Source organism: Netta rufina (assembly GCF_964035555.1).
Source record: "Netta rufina genome assembly, chromosome: 2".
NCBI lineage: Eukaryota > Metazoa > Chordata > Aves > Anseriformes > Anatidae > Netta > Netta rufina.
This window is the reverse complement of record NC_140124.1, coordinates 33,576,276-33,596,508: the sequence shown is the minus strand read 5'-3', so window position 1 is coordinate 33,596,508 and position 20,233 is coordinate 33,576,276. Positions and strand designations below refer to the sequence as shown.

Here is a 20,233-nt window from a genome sequence, read left to right as displayed (position 1 = left end):
TCATTCCCCACCCCAAAGCGAGCCTTGTCTGTGCGATTTTGTTTGTTGTTACTGTTAGTACAGCATACGGGATGCACGGCCACAAGCTGGAAGCAGCAAACAAACAACAGCAGAAAACAGCCACAAACAAATAGCATTTGTAGGATCCTCTTGTCACGGGTTTTTCTTTCAAGTCCTCAAAGCAGCAGTGAGCGTATTGTGATGTTTTGCGTGCCCCAAAGCACAGAAACCACAAATAATGGGCAAATGAAAATATTTAGCCTCTCTAGGTGACTGCATTGTATCCCTGTACTGTGCTTCCTCCATCTCATTTCCATCCCACTACGTGCTGCGCTGCAGGCCCCTTGTTGTCCTCTCTGCCCTCTGCGTCCCGTACACCCCTGCCCTTTGGCCACCTGAAGCTTGGCATGGGCAGAAGCCCCCAAGCGCATATGTGGAGTTTTTGGGGTCTGGGTTGTCAGTCCTGGGAGCGTTAAGGAGGAAAGGACACTTTGCCTGCAGCCTGCTTGTGTTGCAGCAACTTGTGCTCCAGGCTCTCCCTGGCTCTGTGGGGACCAGCTTGCCTGCCCAGGCCTGCTGGATGGGAGAGCCTGCACCAGCAGAAGCACAGCCTATCCCCATGTGTTCCCAACCCCTTCAGTACTCCCAAATATTTCTCTTCTCTTTCAAAGCAGCAAAAAACATTTTCCTGAGTTCAATGTGCTGTTGCTGGCTTAAGGGAATTTTTCCTACTCTCTTCAGTCTAATGGCCCCTCTCCCTAGGCAAAAGTTTCAGCACATCTCATGGGTTGCTTATGGAGCTTCTGTAAATATTTTGAACGGTGTTTTTTTCTTCTTTTTATTTTTTCTTTGATGTCTGCATGCAGATTCTGTTAGTGTTAATGAGTCAGATCTTCATATTCAGTTGAGGGTTTTGACATGCGGATGGGCCGTAGGGCATTTGATTTAACATCTCAGTTTAAAGGACTGGAAATCTGTTCAGGGAATCCAGGTTAGTAGATGCAGTTTGGGAAGTTAGAGCTATGTACTTGATTACAAAGAGTGATAAATATTCAATAGCAGTTTTATAAAAGCATCCGAAAGACATGAAAACACCATCAGCTTTGGAGGAAACTGCTGTACTGTGTTTTCTTGACAAATGGAGAGAATTCAGTGCCTCCTAGAAAGTATTGTCGTATAGAATTTAACAGCAAAAGGCCAGAACAGTTGCCCAAAGCCCCATTATTTCTGGGATTAGCGGAAGTGCCTGCTCCTTTTCTGAAGTTCTCTAGAAGAAGGGGAGTCCTAGGCATCAATCAGGGCAGAGAGGCTAGGGAGGTCCGTCATTAGACCACATACAAGCTCAGTTGAGGTCAATGTTTGTGAGGATTTGGCTTGTGGACTCCTGGGATCTCTGAAAGGAGTTAGTGTAAAATAAGCCTGTTGCCTGTGTGCTGTAGGGGTATTGTCGCTTACAATAGGAAATGCTTACAATCACTGAAATGAAACCAAACATGGTAACTTAGAACAACCACCAACGTCAAAGGCAGTGAAGAGCATTGGTTATAAAACCCCACTTTGTGTAACCAACTGCAGGGAAAGGCAGTCTACGTATTCAAACCCCAAACTGAACAGAAAAAAGGCAGCTTCTGTATTTATCTTAAAATAATTCAGTGATGTTAATGGTTTTTGGATGTTCTTATTTCAAATGGGAAGTAAATGCACCGCTTACCCTGCTAATCTGTGAATCCAGACATTCACAGTTTTTGGTTTGACTACTCATGATTTATTTACTTTTTAAAATTCAGACATAGTTATGTGCGTGATGATTTATTCCTCCATGTAATTGGATACAGTGATTAAATGAGCTTGCATATTGTACTTCATTGTCCTTCTGGGATGTGGACTGCTATGTCTTTGAAGCAGCAGCTCCTAATAGAATTGATTCCAACTCCTGTATATTTACTGTAACTGCTGATGTGTTTCTGAAAAATGATTTTGAAATCTGCTTTTAAATGTATGCTTTTCTATAGGAGGTATTTAGCTAGCTGAAGAGATGTATGTAATCCTCAGTCTTCCTTTAAGATGCCTTGCTACCTTCTCCTGCAGGGACTTTCAACAAAAGTAAACACATGCTTACTGCTATATGAGCTGAAAGAAGCTGTCGGTTACCAGGCTGTGCCTGTGGACAAGTTCTTGCAGTCTGTTTGAGGAGACAGACATCATGTAATTGGTGATTTTCTGCAGAATAACTAGGAATAGTATGGAAAGGATATTGCTTCTCAGTGGGGGAGAAAAAAAAAAGGATTTTTGTAATTGGCCTTAATAACCAACTAAATAAGTAAAGCAGTTTAATGAGAAAAAAAATACAAAAACAACAACACAGCTATTCACAGAAACAAATGCAGGAATATATTGAGTAGCCATTTTACATATACATGGGCATTCAGCAGCCACACTGTCTGTGGCTGGTGCTATGCAAGCAGGAGAGTGCTCTGCCCTGGGAATTTCTAGGCTGCACTAAGGCAAGATACAGCAGCCTAGTGCAGCAGAGATGAGAAGAGCAGCAATAGGCCACCTTGTTAGAGAAACTGAGATGGACACAGTTTGCAGAATTTTAAATAAGGAGAATATCTCAGTGATACTAGTAGTCCCAGTGCTGGAGATGGTATCTTTTAATCAAAGAAACAGTCCTACCAGGAGCAGCTTGAGGCAGTATGACTTCATCTCTTCTGACTGAGTTTTTTCATGTCTGAAGACATAGCTGTTCTTGCATGCAGCCTTTACTTGAATGAGAGAATAATTTGACTCTCTTCTACAGATGAACTTGATTTCATTATTTGTAGCAACTTATTATCTTTGAGAATTTGCTGCCCCTGTCCCAAATTTAGTTGAAATTTGTTAACAATTGTGTGAGCTTTGGTCATCCCTTAAGGAACAATAAAGAAAATGACATTCTGAAGAAAATTATAATACATTTAATGTGTTGGAAAGGTGTTGTAGAAGTTGTGCTGTTGTTAGCCGATTTGATTTGAAAAGGGTTTGGAAATTTGAAAGTGAAAGGCACTTTGCATTGGGTTCACTTTCTGAATTTGATAAATTTGGTGGCTTTGGCTCACTGGTAGGAGGCCAAATGTTCAGGTGTTCTCTGCATGTTACCCAGGGTTGATGAGTAAGGACCCTGGGTTCGTCATCTCAGCTTTGGCAAGTACCTCCTGCCACAGCTGGTGCTGCTGCCGAGCCCTTGCATGCCTCCCCTTCTGGAACACTTTAAAAATACTGGAAAAATAAGGCTCATATGTTTTGTGAAAACCGTCCTGGCACTTCTGGACAAAAAGAGCTATAGAAATGAGAGATGGTAACAAGTGCTAGTCACTGCCAGTTGTTGTGTAGTGGTGAAACATGGTCAATGAGCCTATGAGCAAAGAGGCCCCGATTAATGCAATGTTATATCCATTATTGAAGTTAATTATTTTTTTTTTAATCCTAAACACTGCATTAGATTCGAGTATGCTTGTGCAGGAAGGTACAATTTGCATCTCAGCCAAGGAAATTCCTTTGTGCCCCATGGAAATCCACAGAACAGCTGGCAGGGTGGATGAAGGGGGAAACAGAACAATTTCTACAGGATAGAGAATGTATCTGTTGTGTTAGATGCTTTACAGGTTGTGCATGAGAGATAGTGTCACAAAAGACTTGAAAAAGAAGGATACAAAAGAAAAAACTGTCTTTAAGGAGTGCAAAGTTATGTTTATCTAAGAGTTGTTTTCTGATTGTATTTTTTTATAACTAAGTTGTTAAGTAGCACTAAAAAATCTGAAATAATGGCAAAAGTGAGTATTCACCTTTAGAAAATCACCCCACTGGATTTTCATCAAGTATTTGCTTAATATCCCCACTTTCTAACTTTGAAGAATCATGTATATAAGTAGCCAAAGGTCCATGTGCAGTAACACAGTTCTGCTGCTGCAGGGAATAAAATAGCTGTGCAGGTATTTTAATGCTCACAAGCAGCTGTACAACAAATAATGTATATTCCTTGTGTCTCACCTACCCCTGTGTGATCTTTAAACAGTGCAAAAGGGAACCTTTTCTTTTTCTTTCATTCTGCTGTCAGGACAAGGTTGTACTGACAAACTCTGTAGTTTGAAGTTGATAGATATTCTTACTACACATATAGACTATGTACAAGGCTTTTTTATTTCTCTGTCTTCCATTATAATTGTCAGTAATAATAAGGAGAAAAGCTGTCTTTAATTACATGTTAACCACTCAATGGAATGATTTGGGTGTCTCAGTATAGCAAGTGCAATTTCAGGTTCATAATTTAAAGACTATATGTATGTATGCAAGCCTACAATTAATGTAAAATTATGGTTTAACGCCACCATCATGACATATATTGTTTCTTTTTGGAATCCTTTCACTGTGTGGGGAGGCAAACCATGGCTGCCCTATGAGAGCTCTGACACTCCTCACTGGGGTTTTATTCTGTGGAGATGTGTGCACACACCAACCATGCGGCACCTTCACTGTACCTTTTGCCTTCATAAGGCAGAAGATGTTGGGATGTGGGTTACTGTGCCCGAGGCTGCGTGGCAGGGTACCACAGTTGCCAATGTGAGACCCTAACCTCATCTGAAACCGTATACAACAAAGATGTCATTTGACCCAGTGCATTGCTGTTTGGCATGCTGGAAGAGAAATCTGTGAGTTATCTGTCTGTTAGTCCCGTACATGTTATTGCCATTTTATGCGGAGGTTTGGACCAAATCCCGTGGTTCTTGTTTGGATGCAAACACTATCGTTCCCTTTGTATGCAGTTCTGCCAACTCTGTAGAAGCCAGGATCTTTTTGCCTGTGGAGGCTTTGTCATTCTCTGTGTCCCTGAAGAGACATGGTGATGTTTATTGCACGTGTTCCTGTGCCACATGTTGTGGAGCTCATGCTGCTTAGCATATTTATGATAATTTGGGTCCCAGGGGCAAACAAGATTCCTCTTATATCTCCTTCCCCGGGCTGAAGCACAAAGAAATTTCCCCTTGCTTCTTTGTAGGGGGAAAATAATGGATCAAAGTTTCTTGCTAAACACTTTTCAAAATACACAGAGCAGATCTGTACATTTCTGTTCCCTCCAGGGACATATTGCTCTAGTTGGTATGGAAAGCAGTTAACAGCGGATGTGGTGGGGGTAAGGCTGCATGCTGAATTGTAGGCATTGCACCTGACCTGCAAAGCTTGAGAGGTGGCATTTCCACATGCCTTTTGGCTTGTTCTTTACCCATGTGATGCTCCAGTGTGGAGTTTATTCTGGTCCCTACATTGTACTTGTCATTGTAATTGACTTGACTGGATATTGTCCAAATGTAGTTGTTTTTTAGAGCCTGTCATTAGGCACTACATTTAAAAATGTAGGTGGCAGTAGTATTTGAAAATACTGCCAATTAAGATTTTTTAAATTACTCATTTATTTTTATAGATGTATTGGGGACATCAACAGAAGATTTTAGTTCTTGTTCTGGGAAATGCCATTGAAAATTAGGTCCTTCTAAAGTAGCTCAAGATGCAGACCCAAAAAAGAACACACAATCTCGTTTTGAAGATGTGACAGTATTTATGTATTTGATATGACACCAGATCTGAAGGTTGCTTTTTCCAAGCAGTTGGTTTTCCAACATAGCTCTCAGCCCCCCCTGAGGAGGTGACAGTGGCACCTGGACATTGTGTCATTGAGGACCAGGGCTGGAAAGCCTGGCACCTCTTTGGGTGCCTGGAGGTGAGGGTGAGGGCAGGGATACAAAGAAGTCCATTTAAAAGAAGAAATAGAAAATTGTCTCGCACTTATCTGACTTTCACCAAGACAAGTGGGTGACTGGGCTGTGTGTCTGCTGGAGGTAAAGAACAAGCGAGGACCATCCAGTGTGCTGCGCTGTTACTGCTGCATGCCTACCTCCCCTGCCCCACGAGGCAGCTGGCTGCAGGCAGATAGATGAAAGGGAACCATTAAATCTTTTATCCTCCATCCTGCTGCTCCAGGCACTCCTGGCCTGGCTGGCTTATTAGAAACAATCAATGGAAGGAGAGGATGTTGTGTTTTTTTTTTCCTGAAGTACTTCGGGAGACTGGAGAGGCGAGCAAGGACTGGCTTCTTTCTGCAGCTAGGCTGATGGGAATACTTTGCACATATTTTAGATATCTCAGTCTGCTGTCAATTGAAGTTTCACTGCATGGTAGGCTTGAGTGGTTTAGTTACAATAGTTTGTTTTTTTTTTCTTTTTTTTTAAAAAAAAGTAGCAATATCTTAGGGTTAGAGCTATAGGCAATATTTCTAATACTTTAAAATGTATAAGGTGTAGTGGATTTGTTCTGTAACTTCAAATAACCCAGACCATTATAGCTGCACATTAATCACCACGGCTCCATCCTACCTGGAGGGGGGAAAAAAAGCTTCAGATTTCAGATGACTATGTGAAAAAAAAAATTAGTGCCTCATTAAAGCTAGACAAGTCTGACATTTGCTCTATGCCTGTGGTTTCAGGGCTTTTTGTCCCTCTAACAAAATATGAAACTGCTCCAGTATGTATGATAGCAGCAACTGGAATGCAACTTCGGGAGGATCTTTGACCTTACCAGACAGAATGTGTTTGATTAATTCTGCAGATGTTAAAATACTGCCAGAAATCACTGGGAGGTGACCTTAGAAATTATTCCTAGTTCCAATTTTTGTGCTCTAATAAAAATTCTGGTTGTACAGGTTAAATATCTTGCCCTTATATTTTCTTTTTCTAACCTAACGACAGAAATAAATGCCTTGCTCTTTATTCCTTTGCACATTGATTTCTCAGAGCTTCAGTGGTTAGATGACATAACTACTATAATTGTTTTAATACATTAGCAGCAAATTATATATTGACCTTTATTTCTCAACGTGATTTTCATTTTTTGCTTCAAGCTGTGCCCATAGTGGCATAGCATTTCTGGAGTATTTGATTTTTGGATTAAGGGCTAATCCTGTGAGGTCCTGAGTGCCACTGCCATCTGCTGAAGGCAAGGGGAATTTGGGACTACTCAGCACCCTTGCTGTTATGAATGGTATCTTGCTAGATCAGACAGTAATGATAGCAGTCTGCATTTACTGTTTGTACTGAGGGACATCCTGACATTTTTAGTAAATTGCTGTGGAATTACAGATTATTGAGAAACTTCTATCTTTAAAAGGAGTTGCCCTCAAATCGTTTTTTCCATTTCTGCAGAACGAGCAATTTTCTGATTACTAGCTACAACTTGCTGGACATGCATTTGCATTGCTGAAAGGTTTCAGGGCATTGCATAGTATTATGTGAACCAGAGACTACGTGTAGCAGCTTCCACCTTGAGGTGTGATTATAATTTTTCACATTTTATGGAAAGGAGTAAGAGGGATGACAAAAAATTTGTCGAACTTAAGAGCTTTCAGCACTGAGAGGCACAAAAACTTGCAAATGCATTGCTGTGGCCCTCATCTAGTTTAATTTGAACTCAGTAAGTACATATTCAAAATAGCAAAAAATGTCTGTTCCCTGCAGAACAGTAAGCAATCAGCATTCATTTTACTCAAGCACGGGGATTTCATCTGTCTGTTTGCCCAGCTGTAACCCTATCTCATACGGCTGCTTTTCTGCAATTGTGAGAAATACAAGTTTTAACCATTTCTGAACATTATGGTATTGCTAACCCCATCTCTGAGTATTTTCTTAAATAAAATTAAAAAAAAAAAAAATCCCACATTTTTCTGATTGTGTCTTGAGGTCACAAGATACATTAGCATTGTTGAGTCCAACATTTAACTCATAGACAGGAAGATATAAAACACTGAAGGATTTTTTTTTTCTAACACACTCAGTAGGGTGAGCCTCACTAAATGCTAAGGAAAAGTGGCTGGTCATGTGAGGTAGGGATGACACAGTGAATGCAAGAACAAATTTTGAAGTTGTTGGTGATTTTTAAATTTAGAATTCTGGTTAACACTGATTAGTTCATTAAAATAAGGAACTTCACAGGAGATGTCTGTATGCTTATACCATTGTGTTTGCATGTCATAGTCACAAATAAGAGATGGCGTAGATGAAGGGTTACAGCTGTTGTATTTTTTCTATATGTTATCTAAAACATATTTCCCCCAAAAAAAGTCTCCCACCCCGCCACACTCTAAAGAGCAAAGAGGTCTAATTCCTGCATGAAACTTAGAGTTTGCATTGATGTTTGAGAAATGTGTGTGTAACTCCAACTAAGAGTTCATGTTGCTGGAGTTCCTATGCACTGCCCACTAAATATATTATACTCAGGTTTTAACATGCCTCAGGATGGAGGAGATCTTCTGATCTCTTTCTGTTTGATACCTTTCTGAGAATGAGAGGTAAATTGAAGAGTAAGGGTATTTAGTAATTTCCTTGGCTGGGAAAGCAGAGGGTTTTGAGAGTTGTCCTTCTAACCCAAGACAAGAATTCTTCACCCTTTTGCTTAGTTCTTCACATACTCATAGTGAAATCCAAGAGTAAGGGCTGTGAACTTGACACTGTAAAAGCTCATTAAGTTTTAACTTACGAATTAACTGTGAATTCCAGAAGCTTGTTCTTTCAGGCTTTTTAGATGATTTTTTTTTCCTCTGCATTCTCCATCTAGGTTTGGTCTCCTCAAGCAAATCCTCAGAGAAAGCTGAACACCTACTTTACATAAAGTGGAAAAAGACTTGCTTTCCAGTACTTTATCTGTATTTTCTTGTAATCCGATTTAATGTGGAATACAGGTCTAAAAAACCCTTAAATCTTTCTATAATTCTTTCACAACCATTCACAATGGATTTGTACAGTGCGAAGTGAAAGAGATTTATATTCAGAATGGGTGATAAGCTTTACAAAAAACTACATTAGTTGTTTTTCTTTACAGTTTAAGATTTCACTATTACCCTCTTAATAACTAACAGTACGTGACATAGGCAATCCGCAGATAAAGGGATACAGAGTCTATAGGCACAGAGCCTGTATGTTTGTACCCCTCTATACAGAGCAAGTTACCTTTTGTAAACAATGTAATTACTAGAAACAAAATTATGCATTGTATATTTAAAATATTGTTGGGCAGATGTTTTGCATAAATGTATTTTTTCTTAATATTTAAATAAGCATGTAATAACAAAGAAAGAAAATGGAAACAGAAACACCATAGAGTAAGAAGAACGAGAGGTAAAAAGTTGCTTTGTAGGGTCAGATATGAAAAGAGAAGGGTTCTTGTCATCAGGGCAATCTGTTTGTGAAGGAGACGTGTTTGGCTTATTTTTCACTGGTAGTTTTTTGGTTGGTAGAAATTGAGAAGCAGCAAAACAACAACTATTCAGGATGTAACAGGGTGATCAGAAAACCAGAACAAACTGGAGTTTGTCATCAGGTTATCTCTTCTTGTGGGTATAAAGGGATTAATGACTCAGTGCTGGCATTAGGAGCAGTTATATCTGGCTTAGCTGGATAGGTTGTCTAATATTAGCAATAGGTGTACTCTGAATAGTTTGATCTATTGAACATATTCATAACGTAAATATGTATAGAGTATACGTGTAGTGTTCTAGCTGTGATGATGTACACAAGTGTGTTTAAACCCATGCTAGTAAATAATACTTGGATATACAAATTGATAAGGTAGTTAGGTGTAGCTATCTGTAGCACTGGAATATTTCTCTACTTCTTCTCTTCCTTAATTCATTTTATGTGATAGCTAAAATATTTAATTTCATAAAAATAATTTAACTTCTATTTCATTTGACAAAGATTAAGATCCTTTAGATTAAGTCTCTTTCCACATTTCTGTAACAAGTTATTAATATCATAATGCTCCCCTGATGCCTTGTACCACTATGCAAGCTTAAGAAAATGTCCAAGTTTGAGATTAATTTACAGGTCTTAGACATACCAAAGACATAAAAGTATACTGCCTGTGCTGGTTTCCTAAAGGTGTACCACAGAGGGTTTCTGGCTACAGCTCTTTATTCATTTCTTTTCTCAGCCTTGGTAATTGATACCCTGTCTAGAGAAGACAGTGGAGAAGAAAGAAATAAAATTTGTTGTGTAAATTCATGTGAGAAACCCACTCTACACTCCTGCCATTTAAAATTGTGCATATATAAAAAAATATGCCCTCACACTGGGTTAAAATTTGTAGAGTTGCACCCTCAGAGAGAAAGGGTATGATCTATTCATTTAAGAGGGCACATGGAAAGCAGCAGGGAATCCTGTGGATTTTTTGAAGGACATGGGAAGGTACAACTGATTGGTTATGCAAATATATGACTGTTTACTGTCTCTGGGACTCAAGACCCCTGTTCCCAGCCAGATTGTTGTTGCCATTGGATCCCATCACTGTACACATGCAGTACAGCTGTAACTTCTCTTGTAGATGTCTTTTCTAGGTCTTCCAGTTGCCAACTGAAAGCAAATGTTCCCTGGGATATCCATGTGCATCAGGGCATCCCATGCCTATATACTGCTCTCTCCATCCCTTACCCATCCTGAACATATCTTGCAGAAGGACTTAGTGCAGAAAGTCTGGAAGAAGGGTACTAAGAGCTGCCAGTAAAGGCAATGTCTACATTGCCTTTTTTCACCTGGGGGAAGACACACAGCCTGTGAGAACCTGTCTCAGCAGAAGCTGGTGTGAATTGACTATTTAATAACAAATAAGCACAGTGCACTTTTTGTAGTTGTTACTATTTTTATGCCTGTGGTGAAAGCACACATTCAGTGTGGTGAGATTTACTGCCTAAGGCTGCCCCCAAAGAGCTGCAAGAGCAGTAGCCCATTGAACACATGGTGTTTCTGTTGCATGTCTCAATGAATCTTTAAAATGCTTGAAATTGTCTTTGAAATGAAATATTCCATAGCTGCAAGCTGACTGCATACTTTGTAGTGATTGCTTAACCAAATAAAGGTAAATTGTGAGGAATAAAGAAAAATTAGATTGATGACTAAAAGAAAATGATTAAATAAAAAATTCATGAAGAGAAGTTAAAAAAAAAAAAATAGCATCACAGGCTTTGGCATGAAGAAAGACTTTTCTTCCAAAGGCAGCTTTTTTTCTTTTTCAGCTATTACTGTGCATTTTATTCTCACTAGATATTATAAATACCAGAAAAACTAGGGAAGGTGGTCACAAATTTATGCAGAAACTGGGACAGTAAAGTTTAAAAGCTGAGGTACTTCACTGCAATTATGAGTGGGTGTATGGTGCACTGTAAATAATTAATGATGACTGGAATTGCTTTTTTTTTTTTTTTTTTTTTTTTTTTAAACTCTTAAATCAACCATGACTAAAGAGGAAAAAACAGAAAGAATTTTGTTCATAATTATTAGGTCAACTTGTACACTTAAAGCCCTTCCTCTTGACATGTACTCTTCTAAGTGTCCATTAGGAGCACAGAACAAATAATTTGCTGTGAATAAATTGTCTCTTGCCTAGACTTTCTCTCTGGTTGCAGGTTAAGACCAACAAATTAGTAATTGAGAGCACATTACTCTTCAAAAAGTATTTGAGAAGCCTGCAATTGTTTGTGTTGAAGAGATTATTTTTGAAGAATCAGTGAGCACTTAGATTTTGTGTCCTTGCTATGGCATATAAAACTATATTGGAATTATCTTAAATTACAGTGCATTTGAGAAGAAAATACAGAAGATATGTAGAGTGAACTGTACATATCTACTTAAGGGAAATACATGCAAGTTAGTACAGGTGTTTTAAAATATGAATATTATTACAAAGTCTTTATGTGATGACTGGCAATAGATATTTAATCTAGCAAAAGCATTTTCATTGCTTACTTGTTAAGGTAATTTAACAGATGAGTGATGCTATTAATGGATCACATGTATAATCTAGACTTTTTTGTTCAAAATATTCCTTTAGGGTTTACAACTCTAAACAAGTTCAGAGGCAATTTGAAGAAATGCAGCCTATACACAAACTACAGGAATCATAATATATTGACTTCTTAGCATTTCCTTTGTATTTAAAAGAAAAAAAAAAGTAACCACTCTGTGACTTTGCGTTGGCTGAGTGGTATACCTTATTATGATAAAGTCGTTAGAAGCTAGAGACTGAACAGATAGAGGTATGTCTGAGTTGAACGGAGGGCTTAAAAAGAGTTGGTGGGACATCTGAAAAAATAAACAGTTTTAATTGTCACTTGTTTTAAAAAGAATTGCATTAGTAATATCTATAACACTGTTTGTGCAAAAAGTTTAAGCAAAAACTCAAATCATATCAAAACCAGCCTTTCTTCCTATCCTAACACTTTGAGATTGGAAAAGAATTGATAACAGACATCTGGAAAACACATGATCTGTATTAAAAATAATTTTTTGTATTGGTATTTTAACACCAGTTAGTATGATAAAGTCACAGTATTTTGAACAATTCCTCAAGTTCACTGATAAGGATTGAAGCTTTCCTTCAGCTAGTACTTCATTTCTCTTCTGAATATATGGCTATTTATTGTTGATGCTTTGGCATCACCAATATAGAACGGACAACTGTGGAAATAATCTGTTGTAACCGTACCTTTGACTTCATGAGTATCACTGCACATACATGTAGTTTGGTCAAGAACTAAAATGAGAGATTACATGTGGTGGTTGGCTCCAGGAACAACAGTTTCCAAATAAATGTTTGTGAAATCTCCAACTTTAGTAGCTGCATTGCATCATCCAAAAGACATGCAAAAGAATGAATAGAAGGCCTTTTAGATAGAGAACAAGCTGTTCACAACATCTTTTTCATTTACTGAGACAAAACATTTGTTTTATACAGAGATAGTACTTTCCACAGTTTTTAAGCAATGCTGGTGAAATATAAAGAATCCACTTGTTTTATTAGTGAATACAAGGAGCTTTAGCTATGCTTCTTCACATCAGGAGTCTTTTAAGAACTACTGGGCAAAAGGCATTGATCTAGATTTATTATTATTATTATTATTTGTATTTTGAATCCTGTGCTCGCAGGGTGGGATGTCATTAGCCATCCATCCATGTGATATTCACATGATATCTGGCTCTGAATGATACATGGATGAATTTTTCTTGCCATTCTGCACCTCATCTAAGAGGTCAATTTACTGACAAGGAGGTCCAAGGCAGCTGTGACTTAAATTGGCCTAAATTATTGTGAAATTACAGCCTTAGTATGAAAAGCTGCTGGGTTGCTCTCAGTTACACACATGCACACAAGCACTAGCTTGGACTGGACCACATCATAAACAAATAGTGAGGAAGCCAACATACGGAAATGAGGGCACAGCTATCTTCATCCTGTGAGGGGTGTTCTGTCCTTCAGTCTCTACAGCTGTAAATCCATCACTTAAATCACAACTGAGTACTGGTAGCAATTACTAGTAATAGCTAACTAATAACAACTAGTAATACCACTAAAGTATTTTTGCTCTAAAATAAATACTTTTTATTTATTTATTTATTTTTATTTATGTATTTATATAAATAATACCGTAATATAGCACAGTAATAGTTGAAAAAGAAAGAAGCTGCCTTTGGAAGAAGTCTTTCTTCATGCAAAAGCCTGCGATGCTATTTTTTTAATTTCTCTTCATGATTTTTTTATTTAATCATTTTCTTTTAGTCGTCAATCTAATTTTTCTTTATTCCTCACAATATATATAAGTGTGTGTGTGTGTGTGTGTATCTATATATAGATAGATAGATATAAATAAATAGGTAGATAGATATAAATAAAAGTAACCAGAATTTCCTTTATCTGTCAGCCTCTCTTTATGCTCCTGTTCTCATCTGGTAAAGCAGGTGGTGCAAAACTGATTTCTTGTTAAAGGGAACACAGAGTATTTGCTGGAAGTCAAAGAAACACAGTGAATGCAGACTCCTCAAGTTTCAAGAAAAAATGCATTGTTTTATCCAAACAAACAAACAAACAACAACAACAATGACAAAAACTGTCATTTTTATTTTGGGCATAAAATGACTGGCATAATTCTCATGTCTGTTTGCAGAAAACTAAAAGATTGTGTTTGTGAACAAAATAAAAACTAATTCTGAGATCACACATCATGTATGAGTGATTAACTAGCACTAGAAGCAAAGTTGTTTGAGTTATAGTGCAGTTTTCTTTGGAAGGGACCTCTGGAGGCCATCTGGTCTAACCCTTGCTTAAAGCAGCTTTAGTAAGATCAGGCTGTGGTGCCCCAGCAAGCTTTGAATATTGTTGATGTTGGAGGTTCTGCAGTCTGTCTGGGCAACTTGTCCCTGTGGTTGTCCATCCTCAAAAGGAAAAAAAAAAAAGTCCCTTTTATCTGTGTCTGATGGTTTTCTTTTGTCATTACATTACATGCTCCTGGCAAAAGTTAGGCTTTATCTCTACCTTGCCACTGAGCTGTTGAAGACCACCACAAGATTCCTCCTGAGCCCTCTCATCTTAGAGCAAACCTAGTTCTTTCAACCTTCCCTCTTGTGACTACTGTATGTAGGAAAGGTTTGGAGAAATCCTAAAATTAGTGTGGCATAGGAGTGAGGAATGAGAAAGCTCTATTGAGGTCTGAATTGGCAGTACTGCTTGTCCTGACAACCTGAGGTCCTACATTGCAGTGGGTAGAAATGCTTTGTCAGCAAGTACGTTCAGGTCGTTTTAGTAACACTGATAGAAACCATTTGGAGGAATGTCAGAAGCAGAAAATAACTTGAATAATATAATTAAGTAAACCGTAGAGTAAATGTCCCAGCACTTAGTGTTGCATACAAGCTAAACCAGCTAAAGGTTTCAATATGCGTAGTTCATGCTTCTCAAAAACTATGCCTAGATGTTCATCACCGTACATGGCAATCACAGTTTTCCATCTTCTATTAGTAAAAACTTGTCTTCTGAAATTTTAAAACAATTTATCTGGTGGAAAGGTTGCTTGGCTGGAACCATCCAGCAGAATCAACCAGGGTGGTGGTGTTTATGATGAGGATTCTTAGTGCTGAACTCTGGCTTATTTTGTGCATATTTCTACTCTTTGTCTCTATGAGAGTTGATGTGCTTGTTAAATAAGGATCTCATCTGCAGTGGAAACATACTGTTAACTGTGTGAAACAGTCTTCAAACCAGTGATGTATTCTTTAGGCTTTTTTTTTTTTTTTTTTTTGAGTTCCTGTTCCTGCCATGCACACAGGAATAGATAACAGATATGGTCTTCTTCCTTTCAACAGTATATTGTACCTTATTATTTTTTGTCTTCCTCTGCAGAAACTCTCCTGGATGACTTCCTTCTCACGTACACAGTTTTCATGACAACTGATGACTTGTGCCAGGCTCTTCTGAGGCAATATCCTTTTAAGTGTTGTATTAGCAGGCGTCACACAGTGACACCTATGTTTGTATACTGTCAGGCCTAATTCATAACAACAGTGCAAATGCTGTTTTTTTTTTTTTTAAAGCTATATAAATCTTCATAACTTTTACAAAAATAACATTTAAGTTCAGGTTTAAAAATACCCAGAACATAAATGTAAATTCTTAGAATACTTGTGTAATATACTTCAGAATATGTTAAGAGGAAAAAAAATGAAGTATTCTACAATGTCTGTACCTTTTGTCATTTTGATACAATATATAAATCATTTTGAGACAAAACAATTTTTTTTCTCCTATTTCCAATTATTTCCATAAGCTATGGTGTATTGCTTGAATGATCTTGCAGGTATAAAATGAACCTTCTTTTTTTACTTTCTTTTCTTTTTGCCGTGAAAGCATAATCTTTTCACTTAATGAAAAAAAGAATAGTGAAGGGACAGGAACAATGTATAAAGTGAGTTCCTTGTGTCATTTCGTATTTCTACTTTGTGAATAGATAACAATAGTGGAAATAGATTCTTTTACTCCCCCCCCCCCCCATTTTTTTTCTGAATAGCGTTATTTCTGCAGATAGTATAATTTGTGCAGGGAAAAAGAACTGACTTCTTCTGCTCATTTTTTGTTGTTGTTGTAATGATGCATTGTCCTCCTTCATACAGATGTTCAAATTGGCATCTGTGTGCAGGACAAAGGATCATTCCCACTTCTACAGGAAAGATATGACTCAACATCGTATAACTCCTTTTAAACCGTTTTTACGTTTTATAGACTTCTCTCTCTAGTATAGAAAGGAAAAAAAAATCATGTTGACACAGGGAATGAAATGACATTTCTATTGCTGAGTATTTCATTCCAAAAAGTTGAAATTCCTAATGTTTCAAAGAGGATAAATATGCATTTAAAACTGAACAGTTTAGTGAAAAAAACTTTAATTACTAAACAACAAACAAGGTGATTATGAAGTTTTTTCCGTCACTTGATTCAGTGAAGTTTCGGTGAACCCTTAGTATATTTTTCCCTTAACCTACTGTACCTATTGTGCAAAGAACTATCAAGGGAAAGAAGACGACTCTGATGTATCCTGTAGGAAACGGAAAGTTTTGCATTTGGTTTCTCAGTGGACTTCTCTCTATAAAGACTGGTTACATGAAGATGAGCATTTAAAACAATTTTTAAAGGTATTGAAACAGTTCCTGATGCATTTCAGTGTTTAATTACCATGTTTTGTCTAAAAAGCCTCAACAGCGAAAATTAAAAAAGCATAATTTTTCATATTTAAGATTAGTTCTAAATATCTATTTATAGTTTTTTTGCATGTTTTTCCTTAATGCCTTAGAGGAAGTCATGTTGAACATGCATCTGTTATTCATATATTCAAAATGAAAAAAACATTACTTTCAGGTATGAAAATTATAAAAGTACATGCAGTCTAGAAAATGGGGAAAAATAAAGAGGGTAGGAAATAAAACTACAAAGTTGTGGAGGTTCCTTAGACACACTGGTCTTCCAGAACAGGGTCTACAGTCAGTTTGATCATGGATGAAGGGCAAGTTTTGAAGTCTTTGTCTGAGGTACAAGGAAGAGTATAATGGTATTCCACAATGTTTGTATATTGAAAACACAGCTTTATGCATTTTTATTAAATGCATAAATATTCTGCCCCTCTTAGCAAGTATCTGAGTACCAAAACTTTATACTTGCCAAATAGCCATGTCTTCACTTGTCCAAGATCTATTAGATCTAGCTGATTTTTATGTTATTTTATTTTTATTTTTTTTTCTCCCTGCTGATAGAAAAATGAAAGTATTTTGAGAGAATTTGTAGGATTGATCTTTCACCTTTCTTGAAAACTTTGTCTTGTAACTGGAGATCTTCCTGAGGGCCTTTTTGCTCTGTTCAGTCATTCACTCAAGTAAAAAAATGAATATTTAACTAAATTTGAAGAAAGTCTTGACTCAATTTAAAATGCCTGCAAACATGAGGAAGTGAAGAAGAACATTTATTTTGAAAGTCTAAATCAAATTATCATCATTTTGTATGAGTGGTGATGGTGTGGTATGTCCTAAAGCTTCTGAATGGATTGTTCAGAACTAATCCACATTTCATGTAACAGCCATAAGTGCCATTTTATCTTTCTATTTGTAGACTAGTGAGTTCAACGTTTTACTTTTTCACTTGGTGTTGATAAAAAGAGTGCTTCTCTGAAGACAAACTGAGCATTGAACTAGCCTGAAAATTTAAATAGGGACATTCTCTGCTGATTGCATAAAAACAAGGATGAAACTTATTTCAGTAGGCTAGTGCCTGAATTGATTTAGACTACTGATGTGGCACCTTAGATTTATTTTTGAGTTATCAGATGTTTGCAGATACTATTTTATTTTGTAGACGATATACCGGAATGTATTAGATGATGTATACGAATATCCCATTCTTGAGAAGGAACTGAAGGAATTTCAGAAAATACTTGGGATGCATCGTCGTCAGTAAGTATTGATTATACTTGTGATCAAAGCTCATTTTATTTAAAGTGTAATTTATTTTTGTTGGCATCTTGCTGGAATTCAGTAAAGATAAAGGGATGAGTGATACAAATACTGTATTTATTTTTACAATACATCTCGTCTCTAAAGTAAAGCTAGATTATTCCATTTTATCTGATGTTTGTTGGGTGAAGTGTGTTCTACAATTGCTCCCATCAATTTTGGTTGTGATGATTTCCAAGTAAAGCAGTAGTGTGTGGAAAAACTGGCAAAATGTAATTCAGAACCAGCAGTCTTTGACTTCAAACAATGCATTCTCTCTCCTCTTCCCTGCAGTATTGAGAAGCAAATCTCTTTTGCAGTGGTTGCGTTAGGGTTACTGTTTTACTAATAATTACTGTATTTGTGAAAGATATTTCCTCGGCACATTTTTCTAACAAATGAAATCATTTCTGTGATTTGTCCTTTTGGGAAACTGAAAGAGCTGTGACCCTGGCTGGCACTGGTATCAGTGTCCTCTGGGATCTCACAGACTTTCTTTTTTCTGCATTGACTTTGCAATTCACAGAAGAGTTTTCTGGTTGAGTCAGATGCCCTTAGCTTTCACTGAAGGAGCTCTGCAGCTATGCTCTGGTGAACATTTAATGTTAAAAAAAGCTTTTTTATGTTGTAAACTTAGATAGCTAGAACTTCCTAATCTTTGAATGGAAAGAATGATATGGATTTTCCTTTTTGTTTCAGCACTGTAGATGAATATTCACCACACCGAAAGGTAACACAAGCCTGTTTCTTGCTGGTTGCTAGCTAACTTACAATCTCACTTTCTTTCCTCCTCTCCACTTTCACGTCTTTTCTTGGTGTCTCAGTTGAAAGTGACGGGTGACCAAAAACATGACAGGATACATCAGTGAGGCTAGACCTGCAACATTACTTAAGGATTTTTTTTTTTTTCCTGCCAGTGTAGCCTAGATATCAGTTGTGTGAACTAACCTGCAGTGGCTCTGACAGTATTATCATCTTAACAATACGTCCTGAGATGTCAGTGTTGAATATTTTGAACAACAAAGGTCTGGGAGCACATCCTGCCTGGCTGGATAGATGCGGCAAACCAGCCTGAGCACAGGCGTTGACTGCAGGTGGCAAGTAAACAGAGTAAAGGGGGATTTGTTGTGACAGGGACAGAGAAAGAAAGAAAGAGAAGAACATGGATTTGTCTATTTAACCAGAGGTAAAAGATGCAACTGGAGAATGTTTATGTATGAACTTTGCAGAGGTGAACTGCTGAGCTAGTGAAGTCTTCTGGATTGAAGCTGTAGCGTATAACAAGCTTAAAATGTTACTGCAGAAATGTAGAGGGCAGAACAGTGAAATTGCCAGGTAGGCTGATTGGTACATAGGAAATGTATATAAGAATAAGTGCATAAGAAATTAACTCTGTGCGTGATTACAAATAACCTTGAAATGTCGAGGCTGCTTGGTCTAGGCACATCTCACTTCCTCAGAAATTCCCACCTTTGCCATTATTTAGTAAGCAACTCCCAGTTTACTGATCCAGGAAAGGGTGGGTGGATTTCCTATACAGAAACCTCTTGGCCAGATGTATGCGCTGAATGCTATATTCTGTGAATTACTGCTTTGTAAAGGGCAGGAATGCAGAGAGTCATTGTTGTCTCTTTTTTTTTCTTTTTTTTTTTTTTTTCCTCCCCCACTCCCTCACAGAATAAAACCTTTTTCCACCAGTTCAGTCTAAAGGAGAGCTGGCTGCAGCACAGAGGAACCATGAATGAAGCAGAAGAAAGTAAGTATGACTGAAAGAGTGGGGGAAAAGCCTAGTGCGCTGCCTTTAAATGTCAGGGCAAAATTGTTTCTGAGTAAGGGCTGCCTGTAAGGTACACATTATGGGACATACAGATTCTGAACAGAACCCTAGGGCCACAAACAAGAAAGGTTTGGCTGTATGAAGATTATCTTTCCAACTCCAGCTTTGCAGGGTCTCAGTGGTAGAATGATACCTCAAGGGCTTTCCCCCGCCCAGTTCCTCCAGTGGTTCTGTGACTGAGCTATGTGATTCACAGGAGAGGCAGCCTATCCAACAGACTTTATTCCTGCCCTGTGTCATGATTTCAGTCTCTTGACCGAGATGTTTGGTGCAAGAGGTGAATGAGCCTGTCAGGTTAAGTGGGGCAGGATCTGCTAACTCTGAGAACTGGTGTCAGTTCCTTCTCTCCTCAAAAACCTTTCCTTCTGGAGGTTGAGATGCCACTATGCTTTAATGTCAACCATTTCAAAATATGACTTCCCTTCGTTGTTGGTAATGCAATAATAAAATTAAGCTCTTGCTATCCCATAATGCCTTCAAGAGGAAGTAGGCAGAGAGGAGAATAACACCACGC

The 20,233-nt window shown here is 37.8% G+C and overlaps 1 protein-coding gene across 3 annotated transcripts in view; it reads left to right on the top strand.

Annotated features, from left to right (window-relative positions):
• RAPGEF5 (Rap guanine nucleotide exchange factor 5) overlaps positions 1-20,233 on the top strand; it is a 161,010-nt gene that overhangs the window by 110,167 nt on the left and 30,610 nt on the right. For all 3 annotated transcript variants that reach the window (XM_084282860.1, XM_084282859.1, XM_084282861.1), the window contains 5 exons: positions 15,250-15,328; positions 16,391-16,535; positions 17,746-17,843; positions 18,582-18,612; positions 19,560-19,638. In XM_084282860.1, coding sequence (XP_084138986.1) covers positions 15,250-15,328; positions 16,391-16,535; positions 17,746-17,843; positions 18,582-18,612; positions 19,560-19,638 — 432 coding nt within the window. The remainder of the gene's footprint in view (positions 1-15,249; positions 15,329-16,390; positions 16,536-17,745; positions 17,844-18,581; positions 18,613-19,559; positions 19,639-20,233) is intronic.